General features: G+C 41.0%; 1 protein-coding gene across 2 annotated transcripts; it reads left to right on the top strand.

Annotated features, from left to right (window-relative positions):
• Positions 1-24,092, top strand: EDRF1 (erythroid differentiation regulatory factor 1). Of its 2 annotated transcripts, XM_061364098.1 has the most exons (23): positions 1-185; positions 1,459-1,667; positions 3,049-3,115; positions 4,003-4,128; positions 5,352-5,476; positions 5,930-6,089; positions 7,495-7,596; positions 7,888-8,009; positions 9,317-9,428; positions 10,478-10,625; positions 10,700-10,808; positions 11,096-11,207; positions 12,994-13,254; positions 13,910-13,981; positions 14,604-14,754; positions 17,826-18,014; positions 19,056-19,256; positions 19,602-19,824; positions 21,164-21,383; positions 21,938-22,096; positions 22,367-22,516; positions 23,349-23,502; positions 23,762-24,092. In XM_061364098.1, exons 1-23 carry the CDS (start codon positions 120-122, stop codon positions 23,890-23,892), a joined length of 3,369 nt encoding a protein of 1,122 aa, XP_061220082.1. In that variant the 5' UTR covers positions 1-119; the 3' UTR covers positions 23,893-24,092. The 2 variants fall into 2 exon arrangements, with proteins under 2 accessions (XP_061220082.1, XP_061220083.1); XM_061364099.1 differs by lacking the exon at positions 7,495-7,596.
• Positions 24,093-24,337: the final 245 nt, after the last annotated feature.

Genomic DNA, 24,337 nt, shown 5'->3' with positions numbered 1-24,337 from the left:
TCTCGGGGAACCTCGCGAGATCTGGCTGTTCCCGGGGTGACGCACCCCCCCTTCCCGTCGGCAGTGGTCTCTGAGAGGGGCCCGCCGCCCCTCGGGCGCCAGCGTGAGGCGAGCGGGACATGGAGGAGTTCTGCGGGGCCGGGGCCGCCGCGCCCCTAAGGGGGGACGTGGAGGAGCCCAAGCAGGTACCGGCGGTGATAGCGAGGGTGGGGGGGACCTCCGCGTGCTCCTCCGCAGTGCCCCACAGGCGCGGGTGTACGGGGGTCCTGCGACTGAGGGGCACCCTTGCCCTCGGGCCGCCCCGGAGCTGCCCGGTGTTGCTGCTCCGTCCACCTCAACCCGGACCGTGTAGGGCTTCAGGCGGCAAACACAGCCCACAGTAACGTTTTAGGTTGCCTCATAGGTGTGGATCCACCTTCCAGTTTGGTGAGTAAAGGAATGCTGTTGTAGGGCTGGAGTGTAGTAGGGAGTGTGCTAATTATGATTAAGCTTTAATTGTAAGCGGTGTTTCTGTTGTTATGCTTAAGTGCAGGGTGCTGCGTTGTATTTACATAAACAGTGTCCTGTGGATCTGTTTTTCCCTTAACATGCGTCAGTTCAAAGCTCTCAACACAAGTGTGGCAGCTGCGTGTTTTGAAAAGAAATATGCAGTCATAAGGTGTAATTATTTATAGTTCTTCCGTGTGAGGGTGCTGAGGCGCTGGCACAGGGTGCCCAGAGAAGCTGTGGCTGCCCCAGCCCTGGCAGTGTTCAAGGCCAGGTTGGACACAGGGGCTTGGAGCAAGCTGCTCCAGTGGAAGGGGTCCCTGCCCGTGGCAGGGGTTGGAACTGGATGAGCTTTAAGGTCCCTTCCAACATAAACCAGGCTGGGATTCTGTGATTATTTAAGCAGAAATGTGTTTAGCTTTAGTGTTGGTGTTAGTCAACATTTATTTTTGCAAGCTTTTGCAGCATTAGCATGGAATTCTATTTTAGTTTCTGCCTTTCTGAGTAATTTTGCATTCCGTGGGAGCTGCCTTGAATAACATTTTAGCCTTACAAAGTGGAGCACATGCTTGATGCAAGTGTTGGCATTCGTGTAACTGAAATGCTCAGAAGTATAGGAAGGAGAAAGTTATAAGTGAATGTAAGACTGGGCTTTGCTCCCTAAGTTAAAAATAGCTTATAGAGCAAGTCTGGAAGTTTTAATTAGGGTAGATTTAGATTAGACATTAGAAAGAAATTTTTCCCTGTGAGGGTGCTGAGGCGCTGGCACAGGGTGCCCAGAGAAGCTGTGGCTGCCCCATCCCTGGCAGTGCTCAAGGCCAGGTTGGACACAGGGGCTTGGAGCAAGCTGCTCTAGTGGAAGGTATCCCTGTCCGTGGCAGGGTGTTGGAACTGAATGTTTTAAGGTCCCTTCCAACCCAAACCATTCCATCATTCAATGAAGTAAAGGACTGATTTCTCTTTGAATACTAGGGGTCGGTGTTGCTCCTTGGAGGCAGTGAAGTGAAAAGCAGTGCAGTGGTGAAGTACTCCTCTGCCCCACCACAGGCAGCATTTGCCCGTCTTCAGGAGAAGACAGACCTGAAACTTCCACCTGCCAACTGGTTGCGTGAAAGTGCTAAGCTTGGACCAGCAGGTACTACCATTCTTGGCAACAACAAGAAGAGTAAACCCTTTTCAAGGTAAATAACAGTAGGCTTTATTTTTTCCAGGCTTTTAAGAATAATTCTAATAACGAACTTGGACCCTCTGTAATTGAAAGTATAAAGTGCAGACTTTGCCATAGCAACTTGGTCTTCTTAGCCGTTCTCTCTGCTTTTCCATCCTTAGTTCTTGCCTTGTCTCCTTTATAAATGATTAATGATGTTGGTAATGCTGTTGATTATTATTCTGTTCAAGTGCATGTTGACACCTTGCCTGAGACAGTCAAGCTGATTTCATGTTCTTCCCTGGTTGGCTGCTGCCAGTTGGCCAAAATCAAACTAGACTGGTTCAGCCAGCCCTTCTGCTTCTGATAACAGGTGAAAATTGAACCTCTTGAAGGTTACAGAGCAAATTTATAGCCCTTCTGGATCTTTAGAAACCAGACCTGGCTAACAGATGGCAAAAGAAATTTCAGAGTCATGTCAGGAGTGAGCACAGAAGGTGACATAAGGGGCAGAAGCAAAAAGCAGCATTACCTTTCAGTATGGATATTTGTTCAACAGTTGGATGAATGGAGTTCAGAGTGTTTAGAAACAGGAGGCTTAAATCCTGTGCTGAACAAGCAGATTCATGCCAAGTCAACTAGTTAGTGAAATTTAACAGTTTGTGTTTAAATCCTCATCATCTGTTTTAGGACATGTAAATTTTTGAGCAGAGCAGTATGTTTCTTGGGGCTTCATGATTTGCTCCCCTTTATTTTAGATACTATGTTTGTTTGTCAAACAGAGGCTGATAGTTTAAGCTGTCTCTGTCTCCAGTGTTAATATTACAAAGCTAATAGCAAAAGTATAACTTCAGACACTTGCACATCATGTATTTGTTTGGGTTATAGTAATACCTGGTTTAATTGTAAAGAATAATCTATACATTTAAATAATCCAGCTTCAATAACTTGTAATTTAGAGAGGCTTTAATGAGGGTGGATGAAGATACAAGGATGTGTCTGTTACAACACGTAGGCCAGTTACAAAACAGAAATTAGGGCTAAAATTAAATGACAGCAGATAAGATGAAGCTATTTATGGTGTTTAATGAATTAAAGAGAAGCTCTTTGGAAAAAAAAACCACACCAACTTTTCTTGTTTTTAGTGGTAAAAAAATTAAAAAATTTCTCATAACTGTCTTAACACTTAAATAGCTGGATTTTCTTCATTTCACAAAACTTAAGCTACCTTTTTGAGTGTCTTGAAACTGGATTTAAGCAATTCGAAAGAGAGCTTTGAAAACCATGCAGAATGTAAAACTGACATACGCTTTTTTAATATAAACAAACAACTTTTAGATATTTAATAAGCTTAAAAACATGCAGTTCTCTATTTGATGTTACATTTGTCTTAACTCGTAATATTTTCCAAATAGCTTTGGGATGGCCTATGACTTCATTGACTCAGTTGGAAATGACGTGGATGTTGTGTCTGATTCAGAGGTAGGTGTAACTTAACTGCTGTTGTTCAAACTCTTATTGTACAAACCTTATTTTAAGACACTGCCGTGGCTTCTGTCATCTTTGTGTCTTCTGCGGGGAAGTAAAAGATCCCCTGATGGGTCACTGAACTTCTGCTCTATGATTTAAGGGAGTTGTGATCACTGAATAAGGCATGCAGAGATAAAAACATCTTTCCTGTGGATTTCTGTAATTAATCTTCAGCTAAAATATGTGGTTGAGTGAATGCAATACATCAGTCTTGCAATGTAGTTGACTTGTGTGTTTGAAATAACTTTTTTTTTTCCATGTAAATCATTGCTCTCAGATTGATTTATTTTTCTCTTTATCTAGAAGAGAGCCCCCTTCAGTCTTGTTTCCTCTAATTTTTGCCAGCTCTTTCGGTGCTGCTTGTATCTGTAGAATTCAGATGAGGCTATTCACAAGAGGAAATATAGACACAGAGTTACTGTCTTAGTATTGATGATTGGCAGATTTTTATTCAGGCTTAGATTCCTCTAGATATCTGACAGTGTTGCTATTCCTGTGGTGATGATAAAGCTTTTAAAATCCAAACCATCCACTTGCATTGTTCTGTCACTTTTGATGATACCTGCTTGTGATGATCTGAAGAGAGATCAAATTTAAACCACGTATGTGGTTTGTACTGACTGCTTGGTCTCTTTATTGCTGTCATTCATGTTCTCAAGAGTTCAAGAAATGCAACTTCTTGTGAAATGTCTTTAAAGTCACTGACACTGTAAGGTTTTATTTGCCTGTCCATGCCTCTTCAGTACTAGTAGCATATTCTTTGCTTGTAGTTTTCTAAGAATTGTCTTACAATGCAGTATAGTTCTACTGATTGTCTCTGTTCTCATTTCTCCTGCAAGAACATTAAAAAGCTTCTGAAGATTCCATACAGCAAGTCACACGTGAGCATGGCAGTACACCGCATCGGGCGGACGCTGCTCTTGGATGAACTGGATATCCAGGAACTCTTCATGCGATCATCTCAAGTGAGCTATGTGGTTTTGAATCAAAATGAATTATTCCAAGAATAGTGTAGCCACCAAGAAAGCACGTTTGTGTAAAAACGCCTAAGAATTGTAGGCAAATAGAGAAGGTGCTTTATTTGCAGCACTCAGTTTACCCATGAACTGCATCTGATGGTATTGTAGGTTTTAGGCAGAAGTTCTTCCCTGTGAGGGTGCTGAGGCGCTGGCACAGTGTGCCTAGAGAAGCTGTGGCTGCCCCATCCCTGGCAGTGTTCAAGGCCAGGTTGGACACAGGGGCTTGGAGCTAGTGGAAGGTGTCTCCGCCCATGGCGGGGGACTGGAAATGAATGATCTGTAAGGTCCCTTCCAATCCAAATGTCGTGGTTTAAGCCTTGCTGGTAACTCAGAACCTTGCGGTCACTCGCTCAGTCCCCCTCCATTTCTTCCTCCCCCTGCTCCCAGAGGGATGGGGAGGAGAAGTGAAAGAATGTAACCCCCATGGGTTGAGATAAGAGCAGGCCAGTAACTAAGGTATAACCCAAAACCACTGCTGCTACATAAGAGAAATAACAAGGGAAGAGAATACAACTGCTCACCACCCACTGACCAATGCTCGACCCGAGCAGTGATCTAGCTCTTCCAGGTAACTGCCCCCAGTTTATATACTGGGCATGACGTGCTGTGGTATGGAATACCTCTTTGGTTAGTTTGGGTTAGGTGTCCTGTCTCTACTTCTTTCTGGCTTCCCCTCCTCCCTGGAGGAGCACGAGACTCACAAAGTCCTTGGTCAGATTGAACATTACTGAGCAGCAACTAAAACCATCGGTGTTATCAGCGCTGTTCCCAGGCTGAAAGTCAAAAAACAGCACTGCACCAGCTACTAAGAAAGAGAAAAATGACTGCTACTGCTGAACCCAGGACACCAAACTGCTCTGTGATTCTATGATTAAAATTCCACTTTCCTGTAATTACTTCAGTATTGTTGTATTAAGTTATTATTAATAAGTATTTTTTACTCTGCAGTCTCTTACTCTGTGTCTGACTTTCTAATGAAATAAACTTTTCAGTAAGAACTTTTCCAGCAAACACATTTTAATACATGACCAGTTCAAGGTTTTCAGCTGTGGATTTATTTTCTGGGGCTTCTTTTATTGTTTTGAATAACTATTCATAAGTTAATAAGGCGCTTGGTTTATGTTGCAGGTGCTTCTTGGTATTAATTTCATATTTATGATCTTGCCTAGACAGGGGACTGGACATGGCTGAAAGAGTTTTATCAAAGGCTGATTGATCAGAAGTGGCAACGAAAAAAGAAGAGTAAAGAACACTGGTACCAGAAGGCTATACTCTCTAAATTTTTGTATTACAGGTAACCTCATGCCTACATAAGTCTCTAATTCTGCATAGCTTACTTTTGTCTGGTTTCTTGTCTTGAAGTAGGTGTTAAAAGTCTATTATGGTCTGTCTTATTTACTGATTTATCCTTATTCAGAGAAAACTGAGAGATGAGATCAGGAAATAATGTGTAAATGTTTTAACAGAAATTGAAGTATTTTAAAGTAAAATTAAAGAATAACCAGCATGACTTAACTTGATATTTCAGTATTTCTGCATTTGAGGAAGAACAACTTAAAATACACAAGATAGATGGTGGCACGTGATGTAGTTTTGTGAGAGTTTAAGCAAAGAACAACTTGTCAACACAGCAGTCTTTTAATGTATTGATAAAGTCATACTTTAAGAGCAGTGCAGCAAATAGAACAGTTCTAAAGTGGATCTGTTTGCATGTCATCAACTAAACTTCTTAATGGTGCTTTGTCAGCATTAATGGTGATGGAGCTGCACAGCCTGTTCCTTCCACTTCCAAGCAGCACCAGGAGGGTCCTGTTTCAGGTGAGCGTGATGAAGCAGGAGATGCCTCCTGGCCAGCTCCTTTTGAAATGCCGTCTTCGTTATCTGAAGATCCAGGTGCCTCTAATCAGGTTAGTGTGTAAATGTTTTAAATGGCACCTTAGTTTTTGTAGAGACATCTATAGTGAAAGGTTTATCTAAGCTGCTGCTGCAGTAGTCTTTGCAGAAAGAAATGAACTAAGGCATTAGAAGAAGTTGGCAGTAGGTGCAGTTTAGCTTATGCCAGGGTTTCAGAGATCTAAATTTCAGAAGTTAATTTTTTTGTCACTATAATGCTAAAGACATTTATCTGTGCAGTCTTGAGAAAGAAAACATTTGGAATAGTCATCAGTGACTTTAGCTGCAGGTAGAAAAATCTGAGGTAACGGTTGGACTTGATGATCTCGAAGCTTTTTTCCAATCTAGTTGATTCTATGATTGTATGATATTCAGATGTATATAGCCTAAAGTTTTGGCCCTTCTTTTTAAACCTGCCATTAAAATGAATCTGTTGTGGCCCTGAATTGATGAGGTGAAGAGGAAAATGGAAGATCTATGAAAATATTTGCAAAACAGTTAAGTAGCAATTACAAATACTTGCTAGGAGATTACAGAAGTGGAAAGTTCATAGCAATTGTGCAACAAACTAGTATTAGGCCCTAATCCAGGGTTTCAGCCTGTGGCTAAGCTTATTTATGAAAACTCTAATTCCTGTGTTGTTTGAGTAATATAAAACAGGAGCTGATTATGTGTTTGAGGGTGGCAAATCTGTTGCACTTAGTCTATGATAATTTAATAATGATGCTATAGCTGTGCTTAGACAGTATTATCAGCTAGTGTGCCAAATGACTTGGTCAGCTAATTTACGAAGGCTCTAACCTATGTTATCCATAAAATTGAGCTAAAGTGGTAGCTGCATGTGTTGTGGTGAAATACTCTAAAGTGGGGAAATATTTCAGCACTCGAAAGCTTTTAGAAAAAGGGTTGCTTCTCTTTTCCACTTTCTTGGGGAGCTATTGCCTAATACAGCAGACTATAATAAAGAAGCTCTTGTGCATTTGTACAACCTCGTTTTCTTTAGTTTATAAATAAGGCACTAAAGTCTAGTGTGAGATGTCCCTCCACATGGCAGGAAGTTTGGAACTAGGTGATCTTAAGGTCCTTTCCAATCTGACCTATTCTGGGATTCTGTAAAACAGGCTTTACTTCTGGAGCCTGATAATCTGGTGCTGACCCTAGGGTAATAAAGAGTTGCTATAAAAACTTTGATTTCTTTCCAAAGCTTCTGAGAAGACAAAGTACAACAGATTGGGACTGGCTATAGGAAAGAAGCATTCTAGTCGCTGACCAGAGGCTTTTTGTTGTTTAATATGCATTTATTTAAAGATGCTAGAGGTAAAGGCTTTTCCCTGATATGCTTCTGTTGTTCAGATTATTTTTAATGGCCTAACTTTATCTCAGCAGCAGAATCACTCCTTATCCTTGTGCTTTTCACAGGGAAGTGTGCCTCTTGAACCCTCATATATAGTGGGGCATGTGGCCTCAGCCCCTAAAGAACAAAACCTGACTACTTTGTTCAATGACGGGGAAAACAGTCAGGTATGCTATCTGTGAAATTTGAGCTCAAACACTGAACCCACAATTTAATCAAACCTTTTACAATCTGGTCTAAATTGGAACCAAGGGAAAAACTGAGTCCCCTGTAGAAGTAGCTTTTGTGGCATCTGCAATCTCTCTTTTAAGTTAATGTGAACGCGTAGAGTAGTGCTTTATGTGCTGTCTTGTCTTTGCTGCTTTTCCTTCTTGCTTTCTCATAATTCCACAGAATGTCTTAGAAAACAAGTTTTATACTATAGGGATTTATAGACCAATTTTTTTCTCTTAATGAAGGGCCTCAAAAATGACTTTGTCCGTAATATCTTGTGGACCTTTGAAGACATCCACATGTTAGTAGGATCAAATATGCCTATATTTGGAGGTGGGAGATACCCTGCTGTGAGCTTGCGTCTCAGGTGAGGTTTGAACTTAATGAAATCAACATGCTGGGCTTGTCGGACTTGATGATTTGCTTCCTGTTTATCTCTCTGCATTTTGTGTGATTGACTCTTATTTTTTACATGCAGTTTAAAGAATAAAATTCATGCTTTAGACTTAAAGGATGATATACCAGAAAACAGGAACAGTCCCAGTGCTGTGGGATTTTTTAAACCTGATAAAGATAATAGATTTTTACAGGTTTTTCCCTTCATTTTCTCCTCGTCGAATTTGAATACCAGCACTGCCTTTCTTAGAATAAGTTTCCTCTGCAGCCATTTTGCTAAATGTATCTCTGTATATATGGTGTTTATATATTTTATAACTATATACTGTATCTGTCCACAAATAAATGTATACACTATTTAAAAAAGAGCAAGCTGCTACACAAACTTTACTTTTCCATTTTATATATATGTGTATATATATGTATTTATGTATGTGTGTATAATACATATACACATATTTTTATATGTGTAATATATATAAATGTATATAATTATCCCCAGCAAGTCCCAGCACTAGGACTTGAAAAGTTCTGCTGGTTTTTGTACCTCTGTATTTTTTATTTGAGCACACTGGTGGTTTACAGTCTTTCCTAATTTCAGTGTGAATATTGAGTGTTAAAATACTTCTGTAGATCTACTCATTAGTTTCATTCTGTTGCTGTTTTTATGAGAGGGTAGTAATACTTCTCCTACAGGGGTTCTGAACTTCAGTGACTGCCAGTTGGGCATAAGTACTTAAAACTTGTGGCTGTAGTTCTAAATTCTGGCTTACTGTTCACCAATACTTTATGTTGATCACTTGATTATTAATCTTTCTGTTCCTGCCTATGCATAGGCAAAGAATGAGCCAAAACTTAAAACTCATTTGATGCATTTGTCGTCTTTTTAAGACACATGGAGGAATTAACCTTGCTTGGACAGCACTGTGGCAAGTTTAGGGGAAGGCTTGTCCTAGGGTTAGTTGCAGTTAATACTGCTCTTTCTTTAGAACTTAAGTACTTAGTATCTAAGTAATAGTGTGATATCTGAAACTTGTTAAAGTTTTGGTATAGATGTAGGCAAAAACTCAGATTGAGGGAATGTGAGTGTATTCCACTGGAGAGATCTGTAAATCTGCTTTGTTTGCTGTAACTCATTGTTATAACCATTTACAAATACTTGTTTTAGTATTCATCCGCTCTCAGATGACTGAAATCTAAATCCCATTAGTAAACATCCCAGATGTTTTCTGAAGAATAAATAAAGACTTAAATAACACCACCAATATTTGATTTTAGGGATAACAACAAGCCAATAAATGTGCTAACAGGAATTGACTATTGGTTGGACAACTTAATATGCAACGTCCCAGAGCTTGTGATGTGCTTTCATGTAAATGGAATTGTTCAGGTGAGTCTGGCGCTTTGCATTATGTCTAGGTTAATCCATTCTTCAGTTCCTAGAATTGATCCAATTGTAACACATCTCTTTCTAATCTTACTGTTCTGACAAAAAGATTACAGCAAAATCCCTTATTGCAGAATGAGAAGCATCTATGCTTCAGTGCCTGCTTACAATGACAAACTGTCAGCTTACAGTGACAGCATACTGTTGTTATTTTTATTCCTCCCTTCCATGCATGCAAGATTCCCTCTTCTGTATGAGCAAAGACAGAAATAAGAAATACTGAAGTAGAAATACGTCAGTTTCTTGCATCTTAAAATCTGTAGTATTCGTTTTCCATGATAGATGCATGGGTTTTAAACCTTTTTTTTTTACTGTTTTATAGTAGAACACACATACTAGCAGAGACATCTGGAGAAGGACATCTTACAAGGGTGTGTAGGGACAGGACAAGAGGGAATGGGTTGAACCTGCCCGAGGGGAGACTGAGCTGAGCTCTTAGGCAGAAGCTCTTCCCTGTGAGGGTGCTGAGGCGCTGGCACAGGGTGCCCAGAGAAGCTGTGGCTGCCCCATCCCTGGCAGTGTTCAATGCCAGGTTGAACACAGGGGCTTGGAGCAACCTGGGCTAGTGGAAGGGGTCCCTGCCTGTGACAGGGGGTTGGGACTGGATGAGCTTTAAGATCCCTTCCAATGCAAACCAGTATCATTCCATGATATTCTGTAGCATATCCTGGTAGCACCTATTTGCTTACTAGGCTGATGTAAATTTCATTGAAGTAACAGTTAAATGTTTCACCTTCAGCGCTTTTTTTATCCTTCTGTTCTCCATTTGCCGTGCTTGTCACAGAAGTGAATCCTCTTTAAAGCTTTTATTGAGTAGTGTATTCAAGATGTGCTTGTTTTTAATCATAGAAATTAACTCAATTTATTATGACACTGTCATAATAGAGCCTTTGTTTCTTTTAGCAATTGTCAGAGACACTGATCTATGGAATTTGGGGAGTGTGTATCAGACAGCCCTCCTAATCTTGAATTTTAACATGTATTTTTTGCAGAAATATGAAATGATCAAGACTGAAGATATTCCCAATCTGGAAAACTCTAATTTTTCTACCAAAGTGATAAAAGATATTGCTCAAAATATCTTATCTTTCCTGAAATCAAATTGCACCAAAGAAGGCCACACATATTGGTTGTTTAAAGGTAAGTAGATTTAGATAATTTTGGAAAGATTTATAATAGTGTCATGTTGATTAATGGATGGTTTTGCCTTTCAGCAAGTGGGAGTGATATAGTAAAGCTCTATGATTTAACCACGCTCTGTGAAGAGACGGAAGACAAATACCAAAACCCTTTTACAATGCCAGTGGCAATTCTTCTGTACAAGTGAGTTGTTATTTTCTTGTTGTAATACTTAGTTCTTGGAGCAATTATATTAAGAGCACAGTCCAAAAATGAAATGAAAATTTTTTGCATCTAAACCTCAGTTTTGCCAAGTCAAAACAGATTTTCTCCTCTTCACCATTTCTCCCATGTAAATGACACTCTTACTGAGTAAGTCTTGGAGACCCATCATCAAGTTTGGGAAACCTACATTTGCAGTAGTATCTTCTTCAGCTTTTTTCCTTCTAACTTAAACTATCCAGGGATTCACTGTTTTGTTCAACTTTCAGGGTTGCTTGCAATATGATGTTGAAGAAAAACCAGAACAAGAAACACTATGGCACTATCAGAACATTGCTCCTTAATTGTCTGAAGCTTCTGGACAATGGCAGACATCCTCAAGTAAGCCTTATGTGGTCTCGTAGCTTTGTGTAAATGTAATAGAAATGCTGTCACCTGGTAATATTTTGTGTGGTGCTTTCCCCTTCTTTTGCAAGGGACAGAATTTTGATTTATTTATAGACCTAGAAATTCTTTTATGCTTAAAGAAGCCCCTATAGGTTATAGCTTTCAATTACTAGCCTTCACTGACCCTCATTGCTGCATGAGTCTTGTGTTCTGCTCTAAAAAGGAACTTGTCATTATGTTAGCTCTTTTGCTGTCATTCTCAAAGGGCCTTTTTGTGTTTGGAAGCTGTACAGACACTGAAGCAAATCTTAGCTAACTAGTGTTAATTGTGAATATAAGAACATTTTTACTCTGGAGGTGGTTGAAAGTTGGGACAGGTCAATGGGAGAGCTTATTGTCTCCATCCTTTGAGATACTCGGAGCCCAGTTGGAAGTGGTCCTGAGTAACCTGCTTTGAGCAAGGGGTTGGGCTGGACAGTCTCCAGGAGACTATTCTATGGTGGTGAAAGAGTTGGAAATACAACCTCAAACTCTTGATCTCCTCATGGGACTGTTGTATCAGTCATGGGTACCTTAAGATGCTCTGCACTTTCAGCAGCAATTAATAAGAGTAATGAAAAGGAGATGAAGCTGTGTTGACCTCCTTTATTCCAGATACTTGGCTCTGGTTCTTTCCTAAAAAAAAAGGAATAGAGGTGCTCTGAAAGACAAGTAGTATGTTAAAGTTTAGTGACGTAAAGGTGTGGATATCTTATGTATTACTGCTGCTGGATGTGTTAGCTTCCTTTTTAGCTGTGGTAGGTAGTGGAGTGTGCTGCTTTCTCATTGGGATTTTCAGAGTAATCCTTGTCTTAAATTGAGAAATTGAGAGTTTTATAAGGGAGTAAGAATGTGTTAACTCAAAATGTAAACTGGGCTACTGCAGGAGGCTTGGAAGCTGAGTGGGCTTGAGTTGCTTTCTGCAGGCTATGGTGCACTAACATGGTAACTTAAACATGTTTGCTATTTATAGGCAGCACATCCTACCTTTCAAAAAGAAATACCTGAAATCTAATGCAAAGTATAACTCGTCTGTTCTAGATTTAAGCTGGTTTCAACTGAAAATTGGTGTGAAAAATATGTTTAAAATGGTTTACAAGAGGAGACATGGCATGTATTAACTACACTAGAAGCTCTTGAAATTTTTTTGCTTGCATAAGTTTTTTTTCCTCATTTGCATCTTGTGACCTACAAGGTCTTTTTTTATCTTGTGTCAGATTTTGCTTGTCTTGCCTGAATTAGGACACAAGTGGAGAAGCAAAAGCTTCTCTGAAGGCAGCTGTGGTTTGAGAGAATGTGTAGAACACAAAAGATGCAAATAAACAAGAAGTATTTTAGGGTGGTGCTAAAAGAAGAAAATGGGATTATCAAGAGCTGCTCTTACATATGTATTTCTCTTAAGGAGAAAACCCTGAAGCTGTCATGGGCCAGTGTGGTCTGTGTTCCAGATTTAAGCTTTATGCCCTATATTTGCAGAACAAGAGATGAAGACCTTGTAAGGTGTATAGTTGACAACATCCTGTCTGCAGATACTTGTTTCTTAAATAACCTTAAAAATCCAGTACTCAAACATATGGTTGTACAATGTGTGCGTATATGGGCTGTATGTACAGGTTATGCAATACCAATTTGCTTGCACTCTTTACTCCTTCCTTATTCTAAGATTGTTTATGTTGCCTCTCAAAAGAAAACAATAATTTGAATGCAAGTCACTGATTTTATTTTTCTCTTCTTTATAAAGATTATTGCTTCAGCCAACTACATGTTGTCAGAGCTTTTTCAGTTGGATGAACCTAAAAAAGAAGACAGTACAGACTTCCCTATCAATGGGAATTCTGATGAAAGTTACAGCGAGGAAGAGGAAGAAATGCCAGACAGTGATGAAAATGGTTCTTACAGTAACAGCTCTGATCCACCAGATGACAATAAAGCGGTGGCTATAATCAAATCTGTTGGAGAGTTATCAGTACCAGAGAAGTACAAGTCTGTTCATCGAATACGTGTAAGTGAAGCTCTGGGTTTTTTAAGAATGTTCTTGAAAGATGCAGTTTGTGCAGCAAAGTTTGTCACTGAAATTAGATTTGCCTTCAGGTTAACTGGGACATGAGACAGTAGGGAAAGAAACTTTCTTTCATGGGCTGCTCATAAATTTGAGGTCTTTGAATTTTACAGTAAGGCAGGTACAGTTTTCTTTCTTCTTTTCCTTCTACTTCACCTCAGTAGAAAACAAAAGCACCCACCTCTCCCCCAGAAAAACCCCAAGGTAATGAGTTGTTCAGAGGTGATGCAAGTGCAACTTTGATGTATAGGCTGAAGAAATTATTTCTGCATGGTATTGATCTGCTTATTTTCCTGGGTTTGCATTGCAGACCACGTGTGGATACTTCTGTAATTACTGTTACGGAATAGAATAATCTGTTCTCCTCTCTGCATTGTTTTTGGGATTGACAGGAGAGACAAAATAGAGGTGAACAGATTGTGAGTTGCTCACTGAGATAAAGGAAAGAAACACTGTGACTTCTTTTAGTGTGGAGCTCTCATGTTCCATTAACACATTCTCTTAATGGAAGCTCTCATTTGCATCTTCTAGCCACTAATTTTAATATCTCATGTATTGAACACATATTCTTTTCCTTCCCTGCTGACCCTCAATGAAGCCAAGCTGTGCTTTCCCTGTGTGCCATGGCACTGAAGAGCGCTGCAGGCTGGTGCTCAACTATGTTCTAGAGGTGAGTTTACTGTTAACGTTCTCATGCCATTTCACCAAGTACCCAATTCTTGAATGCTGTATTTCCTAAATATTGCTTTCATATAATCCCAGACTGGTTTGGGTTGGAAGGGACCTTAAAGCTCCTCCAGTTCCAACCCCTGCCATGGGCAGGGACACCTTCCACTAGAGCAGCTTGCTCCAAGCCCCTGTGTCCAACCTGGTCCTGAGCACTGCCAGGGATGGGGCAGCCACAGCTTCTCTGGGCACCCTGTGCCAGTGCCTCAGCACCCTCACAGGGAAGAGCTTCCGCCTAAGAGCTCATCTCAGTCTCCCCTCGGGCAGGTTCAAGCCATTCCCCTTGGCCTGTCCCTACAGGCCCTTGTCCCAAGCCCCTCTCCAGCTTTCCTGCAGCCCCTTTAGGCACTGGAGCTGTTCTCAGGTCTCCCCTTAAGAAGCCTTCTCTTCTCCAGGCTGACCCAGCCCAGCTCTCTCAGCCTGGCTCCAGGGCAGAGCTGCTCCAGCCCTTGCAGCATCTCTGTAGCCTCCTCTGGACTCACTCCAGTAGCTCCACATCCCTCTTGTGTTGGCGGCCTGTCAAGTTCACCTCTCAAGGTGAATTAAATTCCTCCTTCTTTTTGCAGGGCTTGAAGTCTGTTGACAGCAGTGTTAAGAAAGAGAGTGACCTTCCTGCAGCTGACCCCAGCACTCCAATCCCCTTGAAATATGAAGATGAATCCACCAGTGGTGGTCCTGAGTGTCTGGAAAAACAGATGGCATTATTTTTAGACAAAAGTAAGTTGTATTGTGGTAAAAATAAGACCTTTCCAGTGCCAATGCAAACTGCTGTTACTTTTTCATTGTCAAAGCAGTGTACTTCCCAAGTCACTAATTACATGATTGCCTGAGCAAAAGTAATACACCACAAAACGGGATATACTTTTTTCTCTTAAATATGGAGAGGAGAGCTTATTTGGGATATTTTGCCTTTCAAAGCGTCTTCTGTTAGTAAGCACACGGTTTTACTGGACCTGTTTAGATGTGGCTTGCAGGTGACTTCCCTAAGGTCCTAGTATTTCGGGGTTTAGTATGTAGAGCACCACCAGTTGAGTGGGTTGTTTTTATGGTTTGGGGTTTTTTTGAGGGGTTGGTTTGTGACTTGGAAGTTTTGTGGCAGAGCTCATTTCTGGCAGGTTTTTCTCTTCAATGATGCTTGCTTCTGAATTGCATATAAAGTATTAACTAGGATTTTGTTGTCTTCCTTTGCCTGCATGATTGTGGAAGGAAGAGCAGATAAAAGATGCTTTTGTTTGCTTAAGTACTCAGACTCCAGAAGTCTCAGACTTAAGTCTATTTTATTTTTCTCTGGAGTTCCATACAGAGGTATAAGAAAGGACTCTTCTTACAGCAGCAGAGCCCTCTGCAGGGTGAGAAGCCCTGTAAGCACAACCTTGAAAGACGTTTGTCTTGCATATTTTTGCAATGCTTTATTCTCTCTCCCTTTTAAAATTCTCTAAATAATGAGCAAATTCAGGTTTGAGCTAGTCATTTAAGTGTTCTCATGTCTTTCTTCCAACTTTTTGATTGTCACTGGGATGTCAATGACCTGGAGATTTTTGTGTGCCTTTAGTTTTTATCAGCATTTAGTTTTTATCAGACCACAGAATTTAACTCCTCCATGAGAAGGTTACATTGTGTGCAGCTTGCACAGATTTCTGCACAGTGCTGTTAACATGGCTGTTAGACTAATTTTTACCAAGGCCTACAGAATAATTTCACCTCAGCTCAGCAGGAACAATGTGCTGATTCCAGCTTTCCTGCAGCCAGGCTCTCTCTTCTCCCTTCACAATGTGGAACTGATGACACACTGCAGCTGCTTGCCAGCTGGCAAGGAGAATGTTCACGTGTTAACTTCTGTTTAGAAACAAGTGTTTCCTGGGGGATGTGGCAGAGAAATATTGCACAGAGCTTAAAAAAACCCAAACAATTACTTGATATCTGGATCTATGGAGTTCCCGTGCTACATGTGTATATTGACATATAGAAAGGGTAAATGGTCCTAATTCAATTTCTAACTTGAACTGCTTCTGAATAGTAAATGAATACAGCGTATGTGTGTGCTGTGGCATTAACTGCATGAGTTGTTGCTGTATTAGATTTGTCTTTATCTTAATGTATAGTTCTAGAACTTACTAAAGATAGTGGGCTTCCAAGTCAGGCCTTGTAGGTCCACCTGTAAGCAAGAGACTTCTGGGTGCAGATATTGTCAGAACAACATTCTGTGCTTTGGTACACCTAAACGCAGTGGCCTGTCGGGATCCATGACCTGCAGCATCACAGAGTCCTAGACGGGATTGTGTTGGAAGGGACTTTTTAAAGCTCATCCAGTTCCAGCCCCCTGCGACAGGCGGGGACACCTTCCACTAGCCCAGGTTGCTCCAAGCCCCTGTGTCCAACCTGGCCTTGAGCACTACCAGGGATGAGGCAGCCACAGTTTCTCTGGGCACCCTGTGCTAGTGCGTCAGCACCCTCACAGGGAAGAACTTCTGTCTAAGAGCTCATCTCGATCTCCCCTCTGGCAGTCAAGTAAGGAACCTGCATAATTTTATGCTGAGGATGTCTTGAAATGAGTGTGAAAGGGACACTTTTGCCTTGTAGAAAGGACCAGGTTATCCAGCTCCTGTGCTGGAAGCTAAACCCACACACAGGCCTTCTCACTTTGAGACTGTTCATACAGAAATAGAGCATGTATTGTGAGGAGTTGGTGGAGACCAAGACATATGGCTATTTTGTTCTTTTCTGCTGCCACCTAACAGAATAGTCTTGGCCATTGCACCCATGTTTTAAAAGCTATTAAAGTACGAGAGGTTCTTTAAAATCAGGGGGTTTTACCTGGTATGCAGAAAACTGACTAACAGAATCGTAGGCATACATAGTCAAGTTATTTATATCACGTCTGCACAGGGATGGGTGCTGGATGGTAACTCCACAAAGCCAGTATACACGCTCAGTCTGCCAGCCATCCACTTTTATACATTCCAAATAGTGAGAATTGGTGTTTTTCATATCTATAACAGCCTGTGTGTATGATCACTGGCTCTTGCATAGTGAAATAAATTTATACCGTGTCTTTAAATAGAGATGAGACAATGTATGTTCGTGTGCAAGGTCTCTGTAGAATAGAATAGTTAGGATTGGAAGGGACCTTGAGATCATCAAGTTCCAACCCTCCTGCCATGGGCAGGGACACCTCACACTAAACCATGTCACCCAAGGCTGTGTCCAGGGCCAGGGGTGTGATTTTTAGTATTAAAAGGAACCAAGTTCCTTTAGCAACATAGTTATCTTCTGTTTGCTGAGCTTTTCAAGTTACTTCTGCCTTCCTAATCTTTGTGAAGCTGGTTGTTACTCTGCTGGTGCAGATGGTTCCTTTGTCAGTCTTTTACCTCTTCTCAAGGTCTGTGAGTTTATAAGGAAACATTGGGGTTTCTTTCCCCTTGCTACATTGAATTCCAGACTCAAGATATTGAAGCTTTCACACACATAGTCCTTTGTAAAATCTTCTTTGCTGCATAACAACTGCACTGTGTTTCAAAAGCTGTTTAAGGTATGAGAGTTCATCTGCATCATTTTTTTTGTCACTGTATTTGAGCATCTCACTATCAGGTGGAGTACATGGAAAAACTCCAAGTGTTGGGTCCATTTTGCAGATAAAGAATGTAGTGGCAGACAGGTTGGCATAACTACTTGTGCAGAGCTGTAATAAGGCAATTTACATTCTGTCTGTACAGTGATGAAGTTGTGCCCAGCCTCTGACATATGTTATAGAGATGAGATTTACTGATGAGGCTCTGTTCACGTTACAGTGGGCTCGTTTCAGAAAGGGAAGCATTCCAGTCAGTCAGGGATGATTCCTGGATCGTGGCAATACAAAATGAAACTCCAGCTCATTCTGAAGTCCTCAAAGGCTTATTATGTCCTGTCTGATGCTGCCATGATTCTACAGAAGTATGGGAGAGCCTTAAGATACATCAAGCTGGCATTGCAATGCCATGGTAAGTGCCTAGAATATACTTCTAACCTCTACCATTGTCCGTGTGTACCTTTCATGATAGCAAATACTTCTCCTGTGCATGATTTATCCTAGTGGCGTGCAGCAACAAGTATGACAACTATGTTTTTAAGTATATTGTGTCTAGTTTGTTACTCGAAAGGGAAGCCTGTAGTAAGAAGAACGTGATAGAAAGGTACTCCCCTTTTGGTAGACTGGTAAACTCAAAGTGCAGGTTAGAAGCTTCAGAGAACTTGATGTTGGGAGACTGAGTTCTGGTGCCAAGACCAAGATAGCATTCTGTGGTCTAAGTGCTGTCACTGCAAGCAGATAGCTTGCAGTGATTTCCAGTTTGTCCCTGGAAGTGCATGATGCTTCCTGTTTCATCTCAATGTGTTCTTGACTCTCAGAAATACCAGACTTGTTCATCAACTGAGTTAGATAAATGAAGTACAGCTTCAAGTATTACAAAAGAAAATGAGTAAAATCAGGCTGTTTAGAGTATTACTGATACAATGAGAATAATTGGCAAATGCCAGTAGCTTAGTACCATAGTGCTGCTATTTTGCTTCTGTGTTTGTAGGGCTTGGAGTGGGTGGAGGCTTACAAAGCAAGAACACTTGATCTTAATACAAAGCATCAACATGCTTACTAATAACTCAAAGCATTCTTCAGCTTTCAGTGGGTCAAAGATTTGGGAATTGAGTTTGATCTTTACCTTTTGGAAATTTCAGCCTGTATCTTATTTAAGTTAACCTGTAGAAAGTCATTTTTCCTTTAGTCAAATCTGAGATGAGCATTTGGAATTACCAGATTCACTGCTCATCTTGGACAACAGAGTTGCTCTTTTGAAACTTATCAACTTGTGTAGAGCAGCAATGACTTTAAAATAGGTTAGTTCTTGTAGGAAGAGCGTGTGTTGCCTGCACACAGAGAGTAATGGTGACAGGTACCCTGAAAACTAATTACATTGCCAGTCTGTGTCAAACCTTTTGATGTTTAATCCTTTTTCTTTCCCTCATTCATGGGGTTTCTTTTCCAATAGATACGTATTGTTGCCTCTGTGCCAGCATGCTTCCTGAAGTGTTGGTGTTTCTTTGCCAGTGCTTAACCCTTTGTGGAGATATCCAACTAATGCTTGCTCAGAATGCAAACAACAGGGCAGCATATCTGGAAGAATATAATTACCAGACGAAAGAAGATCAGGAAATACTACACAGTCTTCATAGAGAATCCAGGTGCCAAGGTATGATGCTGATACAAGAACTGCCTTAATGTGACAGGCAGAAGTAATGTCACTGTGCTTCCTCAAAGCCATGCACTAGTAATGTTTCTGGAGGAGGGTTTATTATGCTTCAGTTGTGCTTTCTTCAGAGATAGCTTATCATGCCTGTCATATATAAGGAGGTTGCCAAGATACATGACATACCTGAAGCTGTAAAATAGCTCCAGACAGTAATTGTTCAAGTACTGAGTAGATGTTCTGACATGGATTTTATCCTTGGTCATCTTTTCGTCACTTCAGACTATCACAGGTTTCAGTTTGTTTGGAAATACTGTTTGACATGCAGGTCTGTGTTTTGTTTTCTAGTGTTTGCCTGGGCTACAGACTTGTCCACAGACTTGGAATGCCAGCTCTCTGTCAGCTGTAAATGTTATGAAGCTGCTTATGAAATTCTACTCTTCAGCAATTTAAAAAACCAAAACCCAGAGCAGCATGTACAGGTACTAAAGAGAATGGGTAACATCAGGAATGAGATTGGAGTGTTCTACATGAACCAGGCTGCTGCAGTGCAGACAGAGAGAGTGGGCAAGTATTCATTGTTCCCCTTCTTATTTCACAGACCTACAACTGTGATCATGTTCACTAATACTGCAAGAAATCTTGACTATTTCTGATTATAAAGACAACATTTAAATGACTTTGTACAGTAAATACTTCTCTAAAATTGATGTTATACAACTTTAAGTATTTGTCTGCAGTAGGTTACTATGCATTGTACATTGTACTTAATTGAGCCTAGACTGAATAAGGGAATCTATAGCTTTGGAAAAATTCCTTTGAAGTCTATAGAATGCCCTCAAAAAACATGATGGAAACTTAAGACAACTCAGTTATAAAAGGGAAGGTGTTGTGCATTCTTGATGTGTTTGGCTAAGCCCAGCAGGAGCAAGCATAACCTTAATTTAAACATAAGAATAGCTTCAATAAAGTCATACTATGAACATTTTGGTAAAGAAATCCGTGGAAACCTTTGCTTCCTGGTTTATTTTTGGTGGTTTTGTCTTGAGGAAATGGAGATTACCTAAGCTTCTTTTAGGGTAAGATGTTTGGGGTTTTGCTTTTGGAAGCAAAGCCAACAATGTCTACAAGTAAGAGTTATGTAAACCAGAACAAATGAGATGCTGGTGGTTCAGTGTAAACAGCTCCAGTCTCCCAAATACCATAGAATCAACTAGGTTGGAAAAAGGCCTTTAAGATCATGGGGTCCAGCCATTATCTCAGCACTGCCAAGACCACCATCTGATTGCTGTCACCTTTGTTCAATTAATACTTGAAGGATTTGTGTTGGGACTTCCACTTTTGTCGTTTTTCATCATAGAATCTCTGACTGGTTTGTGTTGGAAGGGACCTTAAAGCTCATCCAGCTCCAACACCCTGCCATGGGTAGGGACACTTTCCATTAGATCAGGTTCCAAGCCCCAGCCAGCATGGCATGTTAGATGCATGTCCATGGATCATCTCCATGTTTTTGCAGAACCGCTCTTTAGCTGAACTCAAAGCTCAAATACTGAATTTCACTTGTCTGTAAAAGTCACTTTTTAGTTGTTTCATACTGTAAGCTCATAGAAGTAACTATACCTTGAATATTATTACTGGGGGGGGAATCTGGTTTAACCTGTTAATTTCCCCTGGTTTTTGTGTGTTGTGTTACCATAATTCTTTTGAAAGCACAGTGAATGTAGTGGTGCACTTGAGGTATTGAGATTTTCATATATTTGAGGGTTTTTTTAAGAGTACTTCCCAGAATCATTTACCACCCTTAAACTCTAAAAGGCCATTTATAAGAGAAAGAACCTGATGCTGTGTTTGCTCACTATCTTTGAAGAACATGCATGGGATCTTAAACCTTGTGTCTTAACCCTAGTGAGTAAAACTGTATCGACAACAGAGCAGCAGCTCTGGAAGAAAAGCTTCTCTTGCTTTGAAGAAGGAATCCAGAACTTCGAGTTGATCGATGATGCCACCAATGCTGCTCTTCTGCTCTGCAACACGGGAAGGCTGATGCGGATTTGTGCTCAGGCCCACTGTGCAGCTGAAGGGGACTTCAAAAGAGAATTTTCTCCAGAAGAGGCTCTTTATTATAATAAGGTAACATCAGACTAATTTTAGAATGGCTTATTAATATGCCTTTTCTGTAGAATATTTGTAAGTATCTGTAAGTCTTGATGAGATAACATGGGATCATCTCTGGAAGTGCTCAAGGTCGGTTTGGATGGGGCTTGGAGCAATCTGCTCTAGTGGAAGGTGTCCCTGCCCATGGCAGGGGGTTGGAACTGAATGATCTCTAAGGTGCCTTCCAACATAAACCATTCTAGGGATACCTCTGCAGCTTTCATATTTTCCTAGTCCTTGCTGTAATGGCTTCAGTATTGTTGTCAAGGTTTGATTCCACTGCTCTGATATATAAAGCACTGTGACATTCATATCCTGGTGTTGGACAGGCTGCAGTACTTCAAATAAGGGAAATAGAAATGCATGGTCAGGATTAGAACTATGACCAAAATGGGTGTAAATAATATACTGAAGAAGGCTCAGAGAGATAATTTGAGATGTTTCCTTGAGAATGAGTGAAGGGAAATTAATTTCTAGTTGCTATAAATACAGGCAGTAACTATGTACGTATACTTCTTTGTTATCTGTAGGCTATTGACTACTACCTGAAGGCGTTAAGATCATTGGGTAAGAGAGATGTACATCCAGCTGTCTGGGATTCTGTGAACTGGGAGCTGTCTACTACATATTTCACTATGGCCACTCTGCAGCAGGATTATGCTCCATTATCTAGAAAGGCTCAGGAACAGGTAATAAGGAGTGTTTGTGACCACGTAAGCTATTGTCCTCCTGAAAGACTGAGCCATGAGCAAAATTGGTGCTGGGACCAATTCTAAACCTTTATTAGATTGAAAAGCTTTTGTGAAGTATTTCTTGCAAGCCATAAAATGTTTAATCACTTGGGGTTTATAAAGTTTTGCTTAATGAAACAAAAGCAGGACAAACAAATTTAAGCCTTGCACATGCTGCTGTTCTAGTTTCAAAGTGCCCACACTACATCTTTTTGTTTCATTTTCTAGATAGAAAAAGAAGTTAGTGAAGCCATGATGAAGTCCTTGAAATACTGTGACATTGATACAGTGTCTGCGCGCCAACCTCTTTGCCAGTACCGGGCTGCAACCATCCACCACAGGCTTGCTTCTATGTACCACAGTTGCTTGAGAAACCAGGTATTGGCACAGACTGGTTGGGTTCCAGATTTAGTGTGTTCAGTGTGCATGGAGATTGATGTGCAACCTGGCCTTGAACACTGCCAGGGATGGGGCAGCCACAGCTTCTCTGGGCACCCTGTGCCAGCGCCTCAGCACCCTCACAGGGAAGAGCTTCTGCCTAAGAGCTCATCTTAGTCTCCCCTCTGGCAGGTTCAAGCCATTCCCCCGTGTCCTGTCCCTACAGGCCCTTGTCCAAAGCCTCTCCAGGTTTCCTGTAGCCCCTTTAGGCACTGGAGCTACTCTAAGGTCCCCCTTTAGGGAGCCTTCTCTTCTCCAGGCTGAACCAGCCCAGCTCTCTCAGCCTTAAAAATGTTACTTTTAAAAGTGTAGTCTGTCCTTTATAGAGTGTATTGAGCTTTGGGGGTCCTCTCTATTCTAAGTAGTTCTGCACTCTCATAACAGAAGCCATTGATGATAAATACGTTCTTTGGTTTGGTTTTGTGTCCAAGCCTTTCTTCTGATGCTTCAGCCAGCCTTCTACTTCGCATATAATTTAATAAAGCCTTAGTGTAGACTTACATGTTACTTTCTGATTCCCACCCCCCAATATTATTCTTTATAGTTAACTTAGTTTGTGTGAATTTGTTAGTGGTAGCTATGAAATTATAATAGCTTCAGAGATGTCAGGATGGTGATTTTGGAGAAGTGCAGACATTTAGATGAATCATTATGGAATGAGGTGGGAAATGATTGTTGGCACCTCATCTACCAACTTACACAGGTTTATTTCTAATGGCTACCTCATGAGCATACAGACTGTCTGGGATTTACAATGTCCCCTCCTTTGCAGGTTGGTGATGAACATCTGAGAAAGCAACACCGTATACTGGCTGATCTCCATTACAGCAAAGCAGTGCGACTCTTCCAGCTCCTGAAGGATGCGCCCTGCGAGTTACTTCGTGTGCAGCTGGAAAGAGTGGCATTTGCAGAATTCCAGATGGCGAGTACGTCTACCTCTGGCTTTACTACAACAGCTTTCCAAACTGCCATTCCCTATTTAATTGCATTTGTATGTAACCTTGTATATGACAGCAGGAGTAATCTCCTCCTCAGAATAGCATTTTCTTCAAGAGGGGAGAGGCAGTTTTATCCTAGTGGTTTTCAGTTGACTAAGACAGTACTTACTTGAAAACTTTGGATGGAATTAAAATTGGAATCTCTGATGTAAACCATTTGTGTCCTTCATTTTTACTTCTTTTTTAGGTCAGAACAGCAGTGCTGGGAAATTAAAGACTCTGTTTGGGGCACTGGATATAATGGCAAAAACCAGGGGTGCATTCCAGCTTATCAAAAAGGAGCTTGTGGCAGAAAGTGAACAGGTAAATGGAGGTTGAGTGGGGTGACTCCCTGCTCATTGTATCTGTGATGTTCATGTCAGAATGGTCATTTAGCAATTAAGATGTTGCTTGGTTACTTTTCAGTACAGCTGGTTGCTTGAATAGTGTGGACAGGGTTCAAACCTATTTTAGTTCTCTTCTAGCCTTTATGTGGAAGTAGATAAAAAGTTAATCAAGAACATGATCTGGAGATGGATTAAAACATAGAACCCAGACTGGTTTGGGTTGGAAGGTACCTTAAAGCTCATCCAGCTCCAACCCCTGCCATGGGCATGGACACCTTCCACTGGAGCAGCTTGCTCCAAGCCCCGGTGTCCAATCCGGCCTTGAACACTGCCAGGGATGGGGCAGCCACAGCATCTCTGGGCACCCTGTGCCAGCGCCTCAGCACCCTCACAGGGAAGAATTGTGGCTAAAAGCTCATCTCAGTCTTCCTTCTGGC

The sequence above is a fragment of the Neopsephotus bourkii genome, unplaced genomic scaffold (genome assembly GCF_033783945.1).
Source record: "Neopsephotus bourkii isolate Nb327-2 ecotype Australia unplaced genomic scaffold, CSIRO-AGI_Nbou_v1 NB_1189, whole genome shotgun sequence".
Lineage (NCBI taxonomy): Eukaryota > Metazoa > Chordata > Aves > Psittaciformes > Psittacidae > Neopsephotus > Neopsephotus bourkii.
Note: the sequence above shows the minus strand (reverse complement) of the source record. Positions and strands in the feature narration are given on the sequence as shown.

Bases quoted from the DNA above. Each gene is read 5' to 3' on its own strand.
- EDRF1 (XM_061364098.1), top strand. From the start codon at position 120: ATGGAGGAGTTCTGCGGGGCCGGGGCCGCCGCGCCCCTAAGGGGGGAC. The intron at 6,090-7,494 runs GTTAGTGTGTAA...TGCTTTTCACAG, and splicing joins ATCCAGGTGCCTCTAATCAG to GGAAGTGTGCCTCTTGAACC. The intron at 19,257-19,601 runs GTATGATGCTGA...TTTGTTTTCTAG, and splicing joins TAGAGAATCCAGGTGCCAAG to TGTTTGCCTGGGCTACAGAC.